The 12,760-nt window shown below is 36.6% G+C and overlaps 3 protein-coding genes across 7 annotated transcripts; 1 reads left to right on the top strand and 2 right to left on the bottom strand.

Annotated features, from left to right (window-relative positions):
- Window positions 1-2,748: 2,748 nt before the first annotated feature.
- On the bottom strand, window positions 2,749-5,229 carry LOC147522075 (uncharacterized). Of its 3 annotated transcripts, none has more exons than XM_086590851.1 (6): window positions 5,113-5,229; window positions 4,007-4,099; window positions 3,714-3,911; window positions 3,385-3,621; window positions 3,247-3,302; window positions 2,749-3,150 (listed from the first exon to the last, which is right to left on the bottom strand). In XM_086590851.1, exons 2-6 carry the CDS (start codon window positions 4,062-4,064, stop codon window positions 2,989-2,991), a joined length of 711 nt encoding a protein of 236 aa, XP_086446977.1. In that variant the 5' UTR covers window positions 4,065-4,099; window positions 5,113-5,229; the 3' UTR covers window positions 2,749-2,988. The 3 variants fall into 3 exon arrangements, with proteins under 3 accessions (XP_086446977.1, XP_086446981.1, XP_086446971.1); XM_086590855.1 differs by having other exon boundaries at window positions 5,109-5,164; XM_086590845.1 differs by lacking the exon at window positions 5,113-5,229 and adding an exon at window positions 4,335-4,425.
- Window positions 5,230-5,434: 205 nt separating this feature from the next.
- LOC147522074 (asterix-like protein) lies at window positions 5,435-6,914 on the bottom strand. Its single transcript, XM_086590865.1, has 3 exons — window positions 6,762-6,914; window positions 5,807-5,907; window positions 5,435-5,669 (listed from the first exon to the last, which is right to left on the bottom strand). Exons 1-3 carry the CDS (start codon window positions 6,912-6,914, stop codon window positions 5,606-5,608), a joined length of 318 nt encoding a protein of 105 aa, XP_086446991.1. The 3' UTR covers window positions 5,435-5,605.
- A 133-nt stretch (window positions 6,915-7,047) lies between these two features.
- Window positions 7,048-9,534, top strand: LOC147522073 (uncharacterized). Of its 3 annotated transcripts, none has more exons than XR_015212019.1 (7): window positions 7,048-7,299; window positions 7,374-7,415; window positions 7,505-7,676; window positions 8,095-8,147; window positions 8,322-8,965; window positions 9,062-9,108; window positions 9,214-9,499. XR_015212019.1 is itself a non-coding variant. In XM_086590844.1 (7 exons), exons 1-7 carry the CDS (start codon window positions 7,048-7,050, stop codon window positions 9,266-9,268), a joined length of 846 nt encoding a protein of 281 aa, XP_086446970.1. In that variant the 3' UTR covers window positions 9,269-9,534. The 3 variants fall into 3 exon arrangements, 2 of the variants coding, with proteins under 2 accessions (XP_086446970.1, XP_086446962.1); XM_086590844.1 differs by having other exon boundaries at window positions 8,322-8,546; window positions 9,214-9,534; XM_086590836.1 differs by lacking the exon at window positions 7,374-7,415 and having other exon boundaries at window positions 8,322-8,546; window positions 9,214-9,534.
- The last annotated feature ends 3,226 nt before the right edge of the window (window positions 9,535-12,760 follow it).

The raw sequence follows: 12,760 nt of genomic DNA, 5'->3' as shown, positions 1-12,760 counted from the left end.
GACCAAGTCTACGGTACCACACATCCAGATCTTCTTTGCTATACGCAATAGCAAATGAACCACATGCATCAATGGTCTATAGAGAGTACCACTCTTATTTTCTTTTGCCACTATCATAGAACCCCTAGCGACTTTCCAAGCATCATCAGTAAAGGTTGTCACATAACCTTTATCCGCCAACTGCCCCACAGAAATCAAGTTCTTCCTCAAATCAGGGACATGTCTCACATCCGATCCCTCAATTTCCATGCAAACCTTTTCAACTTGATCTGCATGTCACCCTTGCCAACAATGTTACAAGGTTGATCATCACCAAGGAATACCTTGCCTAGGTCACCTTTGGTGTAGTTCTCAAAGAACTTCCGATTTGAAGTAACATGGAACGATGCGCCGGAATCTATGACCTAACACTCCCAATTGTTCTTCTCCATAGAACATATCAATGCATCATCATCCAGTTCAACAACATTAACATCTTGATTCTTGTTATTGTTGTTATTTCTTGGAGTTTTACATTCATAACTGTAATAGCCTGACATGTCACAATTGTAACCATAGTTCGGAATTTCATAATTCTCGAAATTCCGGCAAATCCAAAATCTGAAATTCATTAAATTTCGACCCCTATCACATTTGGAATTTCAGATAATTTCGAAATTTTGGATATTTCGATTCTATATTCGGAATTCCGTTTTTTTTAAAAATCGAAATTCCGGATGGAATTCCGAAGTTTCGTTCGGAATCACGAACTATGATTGTAACACAAATCATCACTTGTATCTCTAGGTTCATGTTCAATATCATCAAGGCTATAAGATTTCCATCTCCCCTTTTCTATGTTCTAACCAATGTCGGCCTTTGTATGAACTCATTCCTCTACTCTCTGTGATCAATGCAGACTCTGAAGTGGAGGCATTATCCGACTGCCTTCGGATCTCTTCGGTTAGTATCATACTAATAACTTCATCATATTTCAACTTAGATTTACCAGAATAACCACTAATTGTAGAAATTGTGGCTTTCCAACTTGGTGGCATCTGCCCGGCCAAGAATTGCGCAAGCCATCATCTCATCACTAAAAGTTATCTCAACTGACTCAAGTTGGTCTTTGGTCTCATTGAACAAATTATTAAGATGTTCTCTGAAAAGAATCTCCCTCATACATTCTCAATGTAAAGAGTTTCGTTATAAGATGTACCTTATTCGCCGCAGAAGGTTGTTCATACATACTTGAAAGAAATTTCATAAGAGATGTTGTCGTCTTCTCGTTCTTGATGTTGAAGGCTACGAACTTAGACAAACTCAATCGGATTGTCGCCAATGCTTTTCTATCAAGCAAATCTCATGCTCCTTGTTCCATCGTTGCAGACTTCTTTCCTACCAACGGTTCATAGAGATATTTCTGATAAAGATAATCCTCTATTTGCATCTTCCAAAAGCCGAAGTTTGTACCATCAAACCTCTCAACTATGGTTGTCGTCTTTTCGGTTGTCATTGCTCCCACTTGAACCAAACTACGGTGGAGTAATCTTCACTCAAGAAATTTCTTCAAACACTTTGTCTCAAACAATGGTAGAGTTCACCACTCAAGAATTTCTTCAAACACCTTCAATAATTCGATTCATAAACCAAAACTCCGATACCATTTGTTAGGAATTAGAGATCACACTAATCCCGACTAACGACAATTATCCTCAAGATCTTGGAATCAATAACAAAACAAGAACACCAATACAACCACTAAAGCAATAATGAAAGAACAAAGAATAAACGAACACAAAGAACTTACGTGGTTTGGCAATTGCCTACGTCCACAAACGCACCAAAATCCACTATAATCAAAGAGTTGTTTACAATGTCACGAGCCTCACACAAACACCAATCTCTCTCACACGCACACACTTTTGGCACTCACAAATTTATACTATTACACTATTATAATACACTCACAGATTTGGCTATTGTCTTACACTAATTATTGCTCCAATAATATACTCGTAACGCGCCCCGTACACTATGAGCTCTCTTAGTTGTGTCTTCTTAATTCTCAAATACCGTACACTATAGAGAATGTGAGGAATCAAAGTAGTAATTGGTTTCCAAAACCAATTTATTTGTTCATCACGGTTTAAGAGAAGTAGTGCTGGCGGGTCCATATTTCAGGCTCCATACTTAACAATGTGATTATCAGGAAAAGTTGTTTCAGTAAACAATGAAAAAAATGGAACCAAAAAAAAGGACTAGCAGCACAATTTGAAGCGCGATTGTCCTCCACTTCTGTAGTTCTGTATAGGAGAAGGCAACCACAGGGAAGACTTCCTGCTATTTTTTTCGTCACGAGGTTGATAAAATGCACCAGAGAGAGGCTTTAAAGCCCATCTCCTGAAACAAATTAGACAACCTTGTAAGCCTACAAACAGATTCAATCAATTGAACTTTTTGAAGTTCATTTCAGGCACCACGTAAACCTTCAGAGACTTAAGAATTCAAATCTAATACCATCTCAGATTTCAGCTTTGCTCATCATTTTCCAGTAATATTTACTTACAATTGAGAACCAAATGTTGTGCTTGTTATTTAGGAATTTAACTCGTTATGTAGAATTTTCAAGGACAAAATTAAGTATATCGTGGGCAGATTTACAAAGTTTCTCTCACTCGAGTTTTCCTGTCTCAGTACTAAACTACTTTCTAATCTTCTCCATCAGGAAAATTAAAAACAATGGATTCTGTGCAGTGCAATTCAAGATTTTCCTTACAGTCTCAACAAAGAAACTGATATTATTAAAAAGAACAACTACACGGTGAATTTATACACACACAGACGAGCAAGAGTTGACATTGCACAATTAATACATATTGCCTCACGTAAACACATACTACTGGCAAACACAACGACTCTAGCAAATCACCGTACAACTTTAATCAAGCAATACTGATATTCTTGCACTTGCACTAACACTACACTCTAATATTCAACATTCAAAAATCATGGTGACCTGAGTAGTACAAGATTAGGGGATGGGTAGTGCCCTGGGGATGGAGATGGAGAAAGTTCAAATGTCCTGCTTCGGGGTGGAGATTTAGCTTCATTTAGCAAATCAGGTATCTCTTCGTATTCCAGGTACCTTGGTGGACTGGGAAAATAAGCCTGAACACAATAACCAGCAACAGTAAGTTTGTCGTCCTTGTTTATATTCTAGCCCAAGAAAACATATGAAAACAATCATCAAGAACAAAGACCTACCTTTGGTTGGTTTGACTTAGGAAGCACCAATGGAGTCACCAAGTGCGCTGAAAAATCTGAACAGGAAAAACAAGGTTAGATAGCACAAAGACACGTAACACATGACACATATTTGAGGTACGTAAAGTTTTAAGTTACCTTCATCAAAACCAAGTGTCGTCAAAAGACATTGCATTCCCATTCCCTTTCTCTGTGCATCTATGCACTTTTGATGATCATGAAGGAACTGTTCTTCAGCGATATTGTCCAGCTTCTTGGGAAGATTCTTAGTTGTTATCTGACGTGAGTTGGAAATGTCAGCAAGAGCCTTCCTATCACTACGCCCCCCTTTCTTCTGACTATCAGGGACATTACTCTTTCGACTCACAGAAGCACCTGTCATACATAGGCCCATGGCTTTAACAGCAGATAGTGGAACAAAATCAGAGCTACTAAAGTACCTTGATAGTTTTCATTCAAATTCTTACCTTGAGAAAGAAGTTTCTTTTGGGAGTTTTGGGGGCATTGTACATCACCATCACTCAACCTTTCGGGAATGTTTTTCTTTAAGACCTCTTGTCGAGTTGGCTTCCCTGAGTTTGTAATATTGGATAGTGGTTTTAAACCACCCAGCCCTGCTTTCTTCATAGGTTTAGAAACATTGGTCCCTTTCCCAAAAGCAGCCCCTAATATATTCATCATCATTCAGTTAATACGCACTCCACAAACATACATAAAAACTATAAGAAGTATAGAATCGGAAAATTTAAAGCAAAATTACCTCCATACCGAACATCCATATTTTCGTCTTGAATCACACGAAAACTTTTGGTTGCCATTAGTAACTTTCTTTGCAGTCTTCAGTAATATCCAACTGCATGCAAGACAATATCAATCTTGATCAAGTAAACTTTTTTATTCATTCTTATGTAATCATCAATTGTCATAATATTGATTCAAGAAAAAGGAATCAAGAACTTAATACCAAACAAAACCCTAAGCCCATCAAATGAATAACCAAATTCTATACATATTGATCATTTGAGCTTTTGTGTTTCAAGGAAATAAATCAAAGATATGTAATGATAAGAAATAAATTGCAAACTCACTTTGTTGTGTTCAGAGCGTTTTGGTGTTTGAGAAGAATACTGAAAGCAATTTTAAAGCCGTTGTGGCGCGTTTATATAGGCTCCAACGGTCACAATATTTTCTTTTCTTTTTTTTATTTAAGTCCCGTGATAAGTGCGTGAGTTTTGTGTTTGCTCTATTTTGGCTACTGTACATTCTGGGCTTCAAAAGTTCAGTTTGTAATATTAGTTGCGTGTTCGTTCAAGTAGCGGGGCAAATTCAGGGCATGCCTAGGCTTATCTGTTTTTGTGCAAAATAAGAATGAGAACGATTAATGAAGAAGAGAGATGGGTAGGTGATAAATAGGCTCGATCACTTTTGGTCCAAATTTGCATCTGAGACTAAGAATCCCCAACTTCGAATGAATGTATCCCTCATGTTTTAGTTGGGGACCATTACCCAGTGTTTCATTGTTCTTCCTAAAAATTGCAGAAGATAGAATAACATCATTCAAAAATCAAAACAAACTTAATTCAACTCGAGCTGATTTTTGAATTTGGACTGGGCGTATGGATAATCCAACTGAAAAATCTATTTGGTCTTTGGAGGAATAAGGTCAACACTCTTGTGAACGGCACACTACTTGTCACAGAGAAGAACCTGCTAATGTGGCAGTAGCATTTAGGTATTCAGAAGAAGAAAACTGACTCAGCATCTAGCAGTTGCATATAAGATGAATCACACCTACGCACCCTGTCGGGATTAACAATTTTCAAATGTGCAGAACATCATATAAATTGGGAAAGAAAACCTACGTACAGACAAATCCAGCAGTGTTCGATGGGTGATGGTTTCCATAAGTAGCTCTCTCGTCCCAACTTAGATAGATCAAAAGCAAATATTAGTAGAAACAAACACATGAAGAGAATGTCAAGGGGACGAGTGTGAGAGAATATGATCCCCATGATAACATGCTATAGCTTCTAACTAAAGCAACACTAAACTAACTGCATGAACGCTGTGTACTCTTGTACAGCACTAAATCAGTCATGATCTTCAAAGATCTCATACGCAGGATTGAAAATAAAAATCAGTACAACAGCACAAACAAAAGAAAACTGGAGGTAGAACAAAAAAAGACTTGAGAAAAAATTTATATTATTTTACACCGAAGCACAACAAAAGCTATTTGTTCCACGAAAGTATCAAGACAAATACATCAAGAGCAAAAAGTCCATTCAGAACACAAGAAATTGCATTGTTGACAGCATGGTGGTTTCTTTGAATTCTGGTTGTTGAAATTGCAAGATTTCTAACTTTGTGTGCCTGGTCGAACAGGGCCAAAGTAGTTCGTCACCAATCCCATTACAGCAAACCTGTCACAGTCCAAGATTTACAAGTACAAATAAGAATTGTGCAGTCCTTATCACGTATTCACGAAGAGGTGAGCATTTACAGAAAGTACTGCATTTCTTATTGAAAAAAAATATAGAGAAATAAGAGTTGTGCTTACATCATGGCCATGGATATTTGCTTAAGATCAGTTTCTACATTCTTCATGTTTGAAAGTGACTGAGCACAGAAAATTATGGCGAGCCAAGAGCTGAGCTTGTACTGCAGAAAAGAAAATAAGTGCAACCCATCAAAAGAGGTTAATCCAGTTGAAAACTTTAGCCCTGCCATGAGAGGAAACCTCATTAATGCTAATATAACATGGTTTCATAGGTGGATCAGAACCAAAGACTTGAGGTGGATCACGTCATGCCATACACTCAAAACAGATAGTAAACAAGAGGGTCTAGTTCTTATAGAAGAACAAAAAAAAAGATGGGAGTCTACTTTTCTTTATGAAAAACCAAGCAGACCCACTCACGTGATTCACGGCTAGACCGTTGCTATGAGCCTATGACCATGATGCCAGAAAATGTTGCACAGCAAGTTTAGATTATTGAGTCCATTAATAATTTTGGTTTCAAAACTAGTTGGATAATGTATTAATTGCAAAAGATACGCCATCCCTTTACACTCTAGATTGGAACACTACAAAAGGTCTACAGCCATACACAATGGGCATTCTAGAGATTGCTTGGGTAAAATAGGTATTCTGAAGGATAAATAATTTGAACCCTAAAGTGTGTTACTGCAAACGGACCTATATAACAGAGTCACTAAGAAATCTTTTGTTCCAATATCCTAGGTTATACGTTATGTTTGTTATAATTAGGTAAAACAAATGTTTGCTCGTTGTTGCCTCCAATATATTTTCATGAACAAATAGTTTTTGCTTATATCCTCTCATTCTTCTCAAAAACTCAACTATACCTATACCTAACAGTATAGAATTTACACCGTCTAACCCAATTTTCCATAGGACTTGAAAGCTAAACTAAATTATTCTAAACAATATATATTTGTTAAAATTGTATCATGAGCTATAAACATGTATCAGAAAAGAGATAAGAACTGACCCGGAAGAGAACACCAGCTATACCAAAAACAACAGCAATAAAACCCGAGTAATCAACTGGTAGATCTTGAGCTGATACAGCTGGTGGCACGTACTGCTTTGCCGTCGATGGCTGCCGTGGATCATTCCCATTATTATTATTATTATTATTCATCTCTCTCTCTCCTCAGATTCACATCTTGTTCAACTTTTATTTATGTAAATAATGGGCCTAACTTTACCCGGCCCAACTTTCAGCCCAATTAGAAAAAATATAATTAATAAGTTTCAAGCTGTGGGAAAAAAAGATGCAACCTCAAAACTCAAATTCATCGAGACTATGGAGACCAGCAGCACAGAGGAACTTGAAAAACCAATGGTTGAAATTGGTCTCTCATAAACAAAAATGGGTTTCAGCTTCGTCAAACGGGCGGTCCCACGCCACGTCGCTCGTAAACTCTTATCTATCAATTAGGTATTTGCCGTTGATGGAATTGGGTGTTTTGAGTGATATGCGGAATATTAAAGAGATGGCTTCCTTCAAATTGGCTCAGCAGCAGGTAATTTTATGGTATAATAACATTCTTGTTGTTGTTAGACATATTTTTCATATAACTAATCTTCTTTGTATCAGGAAACTTACACGAAGAAGCTTATATCTTCTTACAAGGACATGGTATATTATTTTTTAGCATTTCAAATAAATTTTAATCATTCGACTATGGATGGTTGTTTTTGTAAATGTCTCGTTCATTTGATGTATAGGTAGCTGTTGTTGCTCACATGATTAGTGATTCCAGATCTATGCGGTGTTTCATGAAAGGACCCATTGGTAGTCCACTTATGCAATATTCAAGTCATTCTGAGGATAATAGGAATGATCTTGGTGACGGTGGCGGGATTCCTGTTTTCACATTTTGGTCAGTTCCGTATCATGGTATGCTCCATATGTTTAAACTTGTCCGCATGCCTTATTTGGAACTTTGAATTGTTAATTGCAGCATTACTGATTTAACTTTGTACCACTACTCTATCTACTGCTTTCCCAAGAAAATAGAGTTAGATCAAGTTCCCTAGCCCCTAGGAACGTATGTGTCGGTTACCTCTAATTGTATGTATAGGGTGTCTATCTCTCTGGATATCCTGCACAGCTATAGTTCAATGCAGGCTTTCGCTTTAAGATTGATCTGTGTTTATCTTGGTGGTTACTTTTCTAATTTTCTATTCACCTAACATACTGCCTACAGCTTCCTACCGTTATGAATAGTTATCAGCCTCTGTGATACTTGGAATATAATGTCTGAGAAAGTGAAAACATTTTATTAACAGTGCTAATTAATGTCTTAAATTTTCAGAGAAATTGGCACAGGAGTTTGTTAAGATGTTTGCCTCAGAGCTATTGTTGAAAGTAAGTAATCAAATTTTTTCTTTTATTGTCTTTGTATTTGTAACACTATTGCCTACTATAACTTTGCTACTGCATTTTTTGTTATCTTGGGGGCCATCCTCTATCATATACAATCTAAGTCTTGTATTTTATTTCAAGTACTTATCTTTCTGGGGTACCTAATGACACTCACAGAGACTGCTTGTGGTTGAGTTGTTCTCTATCACCGGTGAAAAACAAAAAACAGAGAAAATAAGTTGGGCAGATGAACTTTATCAAGGAGAATTTGAAGATTTAATTTCAAGTGGCTTGTACTGCGAAGAAACTTGTCAGCCGCTTCCTCCCAGAATATATGATCAGGAATCTGATTTTCCTGTAACTGTACGATCTAACAATCGTCCAGATCATGAGGTTTTACAGGTATATCCTGCAATCTGTTGATTAATTTAAAACACATACAGAAGGGACATTTAGTAATTCTGATTTTCTCTAAAATGGTGGTCTGAGACAAAATCTGTGTGATTATACTTCTAATATATGTAATTGTATTTAAGATACTTTCTTGACTCCTGTAAAAGTATGCCTTCTTAGTCCATATGCAGCAATTTCTGATTTGTGGAATTAGTCCCCATAGGGCCTGGACCTAGAAGTTTGTTAATTAGAATACTGGATCATCTTTTGAAGTAACCGGTTGGGTCTACTCAAAATGGCGCATCAGTGAGAGCCTTCAGGCTAGGTTCCCTTCGGGGTTGATGAACTTTTGGGCTAGTGGCCCTTTGGGGTTGATGAGCCTTCGGGCAATGTAAGCCTTCGGGCTAGGGTCCTTCGATGTAACCAGTGTGGGTCTGCTTAACCCTCTAATTTTTATTTTATTTTATTAATAAAGTAACGAAACTTGAACTGATTTTTCCTCTTTTGATGAGATACTATTGCAGGTATATTTAACAACATGGCTTGTCGAGGTCAATATTGAAACTCACAGGTAGAAAAAGGAAAATATAGCATTTCACTGTTTATTTCCCGATCGTCATTTGATTACTACTTTTTTGTTTGTATGCTTAATATACTTCCACTTCTGCTGTTCCAGGGTTGAAGAAACTCTGACAACTGTCGGGGAGGAAATGCATGTTAGCCTCTCTTGAAGCTTTTGTTCCTGTGTAAAAATACTGGATAATGGAGATCGGGAAAGACAGAGTTCTTTATCTTGATCATACCGTATGATTAGTTTTCCAGGGATAAATGTATCAAGTTTTATATGGATTAAGAAGGGAAAGAAAAGAGGAAATGAAACTTGAAGAGCGATACAATGAATTATAGTTTTTTCTTTTCTTTTGTATTTGCAATTAGAAATTGTTGATCGGTTTTATCATAAATGAGATCACGTCACAGGCACTGGACATTCGTGAAATTAGGAATTGCCAACATCTGTTTTAGCTGGGCAATGTGTCGCGTTGGTAAACTATTTGCTGCTTTTTAGGGATTAATTTGATTTTGGCCCCACTTTTAATAGGGTATTCAGCTTTTGGCTCCTGTATTTTTGGCTCCAGTTGTGTCAGTTGACTTGGTCAGCTTTAACTGTTCGTAGCACATTTTCAAAATAGCAATTTTACTTTTCAGGTGAGTTGCGCATGAATCTTGTAAATACTAGTTTTGTAAAATTTCACGAGAATGTGGTGGAGAACGTGGGAAAACAAGTTATCTTTTGGGTTTCTTATCTTAAAGCTTATGAAACCCTCGTCTCTCTCATTTACTAAGTTGTTGTCTCTCTCACTCCAATCCACTCCAAAGCGGGAAAACAAGTTATCTTCTGGGTTTCTTAAAGCTTATGAAACCCTCGTCTCTCTCATTTACTAAGTTGTTGTCTCTCTCACTCTAACCCACTCCAAAAGAAAAAAAAAATGCATCGATGGGTAACGAACTATAGACGAAATCAAACATTAGGGCATAAACTTTTTTTTGAGCAAATTTGGGTAACGAAGTGTACCGCGTTTTGCAACGTTGGCTTCTGTTACACTTCCGTCCATTTTTTTTCACACGTGGCACGTTATTTTTCATTTTCTCTAATTATTTTTCTATGTGGCTATGTAAAATTTGTCACGGCGTTGCTACACAGTATGTCAGCGCATGGAGAAAACCATCAGAACTCATCATCATCAACAACTCGTCGATCGAAGAAACTCCATTGAAGAAAATTTCTTCTTCAAAACCTGAACCAGTGAGCTCAATTTTTATTTAATTCAATTATCACCACTTCAATTTCTCATTTCTTTTCTCTCCCTATAGATCCTTGTTACAAAATCTCTTATTTCGACTTTTGAAGAAGCAATTGTTGTTGACATCAATGAATCAATCAATTCATCAATCGATTATGAAAAACTTGTTAATCAATCACCTGATTTCTCAGAGGTAATATGCATATCGATCAATAATTTTGTTAATTTTCATTCCAATTTCTCATATTCTTTACTTAATTATGTGTTTCCAGTTTCAGAACTCATCAATTGCTTTATCAGATTTGACTAATTCAATTGTAACAAACGATTCCCCATCTAATTTCACTCCTACTTCAAAGCTCATCGATGATAACAAACAAGAAAAAGTTGTAATCAATTGCTTTAATTTACTGATGACGGTTGTAAGACTGTTGTTGATTTTCTTTGAGAAGATCATTTTCAGTTAGTGGGTTATTCTGGCGTTGATCCTACATCAAAGAAGGCTCTAGATGAATCGGTTAAGATTATGATTAACAGTTTGTACGAGTTTCTCAAAGGAGAGAGAAGAACAGGTTTTCTGATTTTAGTATCAGTGATGAAGATGCATATTGGGTTTGTTTGTTTGTTTCTTTGAATTGTTTCAGTTTCAGATGTTTTGTTCTCCTACTTTGGTAAGCAGCAGAGTTACTTTACTCACATGCCTCCTACGTGACAAGTAGTTGCTGGGGGCTGTGTTTTGTGTTAGCATAACACGTGGCAAGTTTTACATAGCCACATAGGAAAATAATTAGAGAAAATGAAAAATAATGTGCCACGTGTGAAAAAAATGGACGAAAGTGTAACATAAGCCAACGTTGCAAAACGTGGTACACTTTGTTACCCAAATTTGCTCAAAAAAAAGTTTAAGCCCCAATGTTTGATTTCGTCTATAATTCGTTACCCATCGATGCATTTTTTCTCACTCCAAAACCATACTCCTCTTCAAGTCATCATATCACTTCATCACTTCATCACTCATCATCTCCTCTTCAATTCATTATATTATCACTTCATCTGTACAAGTGAAGCAAGTTTAAAACATCACTACCCTTTAAAACAATGTGTTCAATTAAGTGAGTAGGAAGCTTTTCATTTCGTTGGAACAGTGTGAGTTGGATCAAGTGTGTGGAAAGATACGACCTTTATGTTAGTGTTGCATGTAATTTTGTGGGAATTTTGTTGTGTTGTTGTGATACATGAAAAGTGATGAATATAATAAGGAATGTGGGGACCAAACCCTAGAAATTACTGAATGGTAGTTTTAAATTTGTAACTACAGTTACTTTCGAAATTTGGGGGTTTTTTAAATTGAACATAAATTAGCCCAAATGATACCACATAAAACGGGGCTTTCGTCAAATTAGAGTTCTATTTGTACTTTGTACATAAATTGGCCCCAATTTCTTGTAAAAAATTGGGACTTTCATCAAATTATGGGTTTATTGTGCATATTGAACGTTACTTTGGGGAGATCGTCTAATTATATTTTTATTTTACAAATTTAGCATGTTGCTATTGTTAAAGCTTATTTAATCATGATGTCTGTGTTTGTATGCATGTTCTATGTGTTTATATGCTGTATGCTTAGGTATAGTGTATGTATGCAACTGATTCTATATAAATATGCATTTCCAAAGTTATGGCTTCACCTTTAAGAGGTTAGAGAGAGTTTCTGATACGCTATGATGGTTTATGGATGCAAATAGTGTTTGGTAGAATGAAATATCTAGATTATCATGGTCGTTCTCAGTTTCATCTTATGTTAGATGGGGAGGAATTGAGTTATATGGGGCTCATTGAAGATATTCACAAATATGTGGGGGATGATGTTCCCATTAATGGTGTTAATTGCATTTGTAAAGGGTTCTTGACTACCATTTACAATGATGTTGGAGTTCTTAAAATGTGGGATACTATTAAGGCAGAAAGGGATCAAAAGTTTCATTTGTTTGTCACCATGGTCACTCCAGATATGATGCAACCTACTGAAGTCCCTAAACCTAAGCTCTATAGTAAGCCCAATGCCAAACAATATAAAAACCCCAGTATTGTTTTTGTTTCTAAGTCTAAGTTGGTTTCAACCCAGAGCCCAAGCACACCTACCAAACACCCTATTATTAACTTTGAGGTAAGAAGGTCACCTAGATTTTCCTCTCCAGTTATACAACTTTCTCCAATAAACCAAGCTTTTCCTCCTCCAACAAAATCTAAGTCTAAGTTGGTTTCAACCCAAAGCCCAAGCACACCTACCAAACACCCTATTCTTAACTTTGAGGTAAGAAGGTCACCTAGATTTTCCTCTCCAATAAACCAAGCTTCTCCAAATGAACCAATAATTCCCATTAGTCTCATAACTGAGAACACTAATCAAGGTGAAGATGG

This window comes from Coptis chinensis, chromosome 1 (assembly GCF_015680905.1).
Source record: "Coptis chinensis isolate HL-2020 chromosome 1, ASM1568090v1, whole genome shotgun sequence".
Taxonomy (NCBI): Eukaryota; Viridiplantae; Streptophyta; class Magnoliopsida; order Ranunculales; family Ranunculaceae; genus Coptis; species Coptis chinensis.
Note: the sequence above shows the minus strand (reverse complement) of the source record. Positions and strands in the feature narration are given on the sequence as shown.

Coding starts and splice junctions, on each gene's coding strand:
- LOC147522075 (XM_086590851.1), bottom strand. CDS start 4,064: ATGGCAACCAAAAGTTTTCGTGTGATTCAAGACGAAAATATGGATGTT. Junction 3,622..3,713: donor AAAGAAACTTCTTTCTCAAG/GTAAGAATTTGA, acceptor TATGTATGACAG/GTGCTTCTGTGAGTCGAAAG. Junction 3,151..3,246: donor CTAAGTCAAACCAACCAAAG/GTAGGTCTTTGT, acceptor TATTGTGTTCAG/GCTTATTTTCCCAGTCCACC.
- LOC147522074 (XM_086590865.1), bottom strand. CDS start 6,914: ATGAATAATAATAATAATAATAATGGGAATGATCCACGGCAGCCATCG. Junction 5,908..6,761: donor TAGCTGGTGTTCTCTTCCGG/GTCAGTTCTTAT, acceptor TCTTTTCTGCAG/TACAAGCTCAGCTCTTGGCT. Junction 5,670..5,806: donor CAAATATCCATGGCCATGAT/GTAAGCACAACT, acceptor GGACTGTGACAG/GTTTGCTGTAATGGGATTGG.
- LOC147522073 (XM_086590844.1), top strand. CDS start 7,048: ATGCAACCTCAAAACTCAAATTCATCGAGACTATGGAGACCAGCAGCA. Junction 7,416..7,504: donor TATCTTCTTACAAGGACATG/GTATATTATTTT, acceptor TTTGATGTATAG/GTAGCTGTTGTTGCTCACAT. Junction 8,547..9,061: donor CAGATCATGAGGTTTTACAG/GTATATCCTGCA, acceptor ATACTATTGCAG/GTATATTTAACAACATGGCT.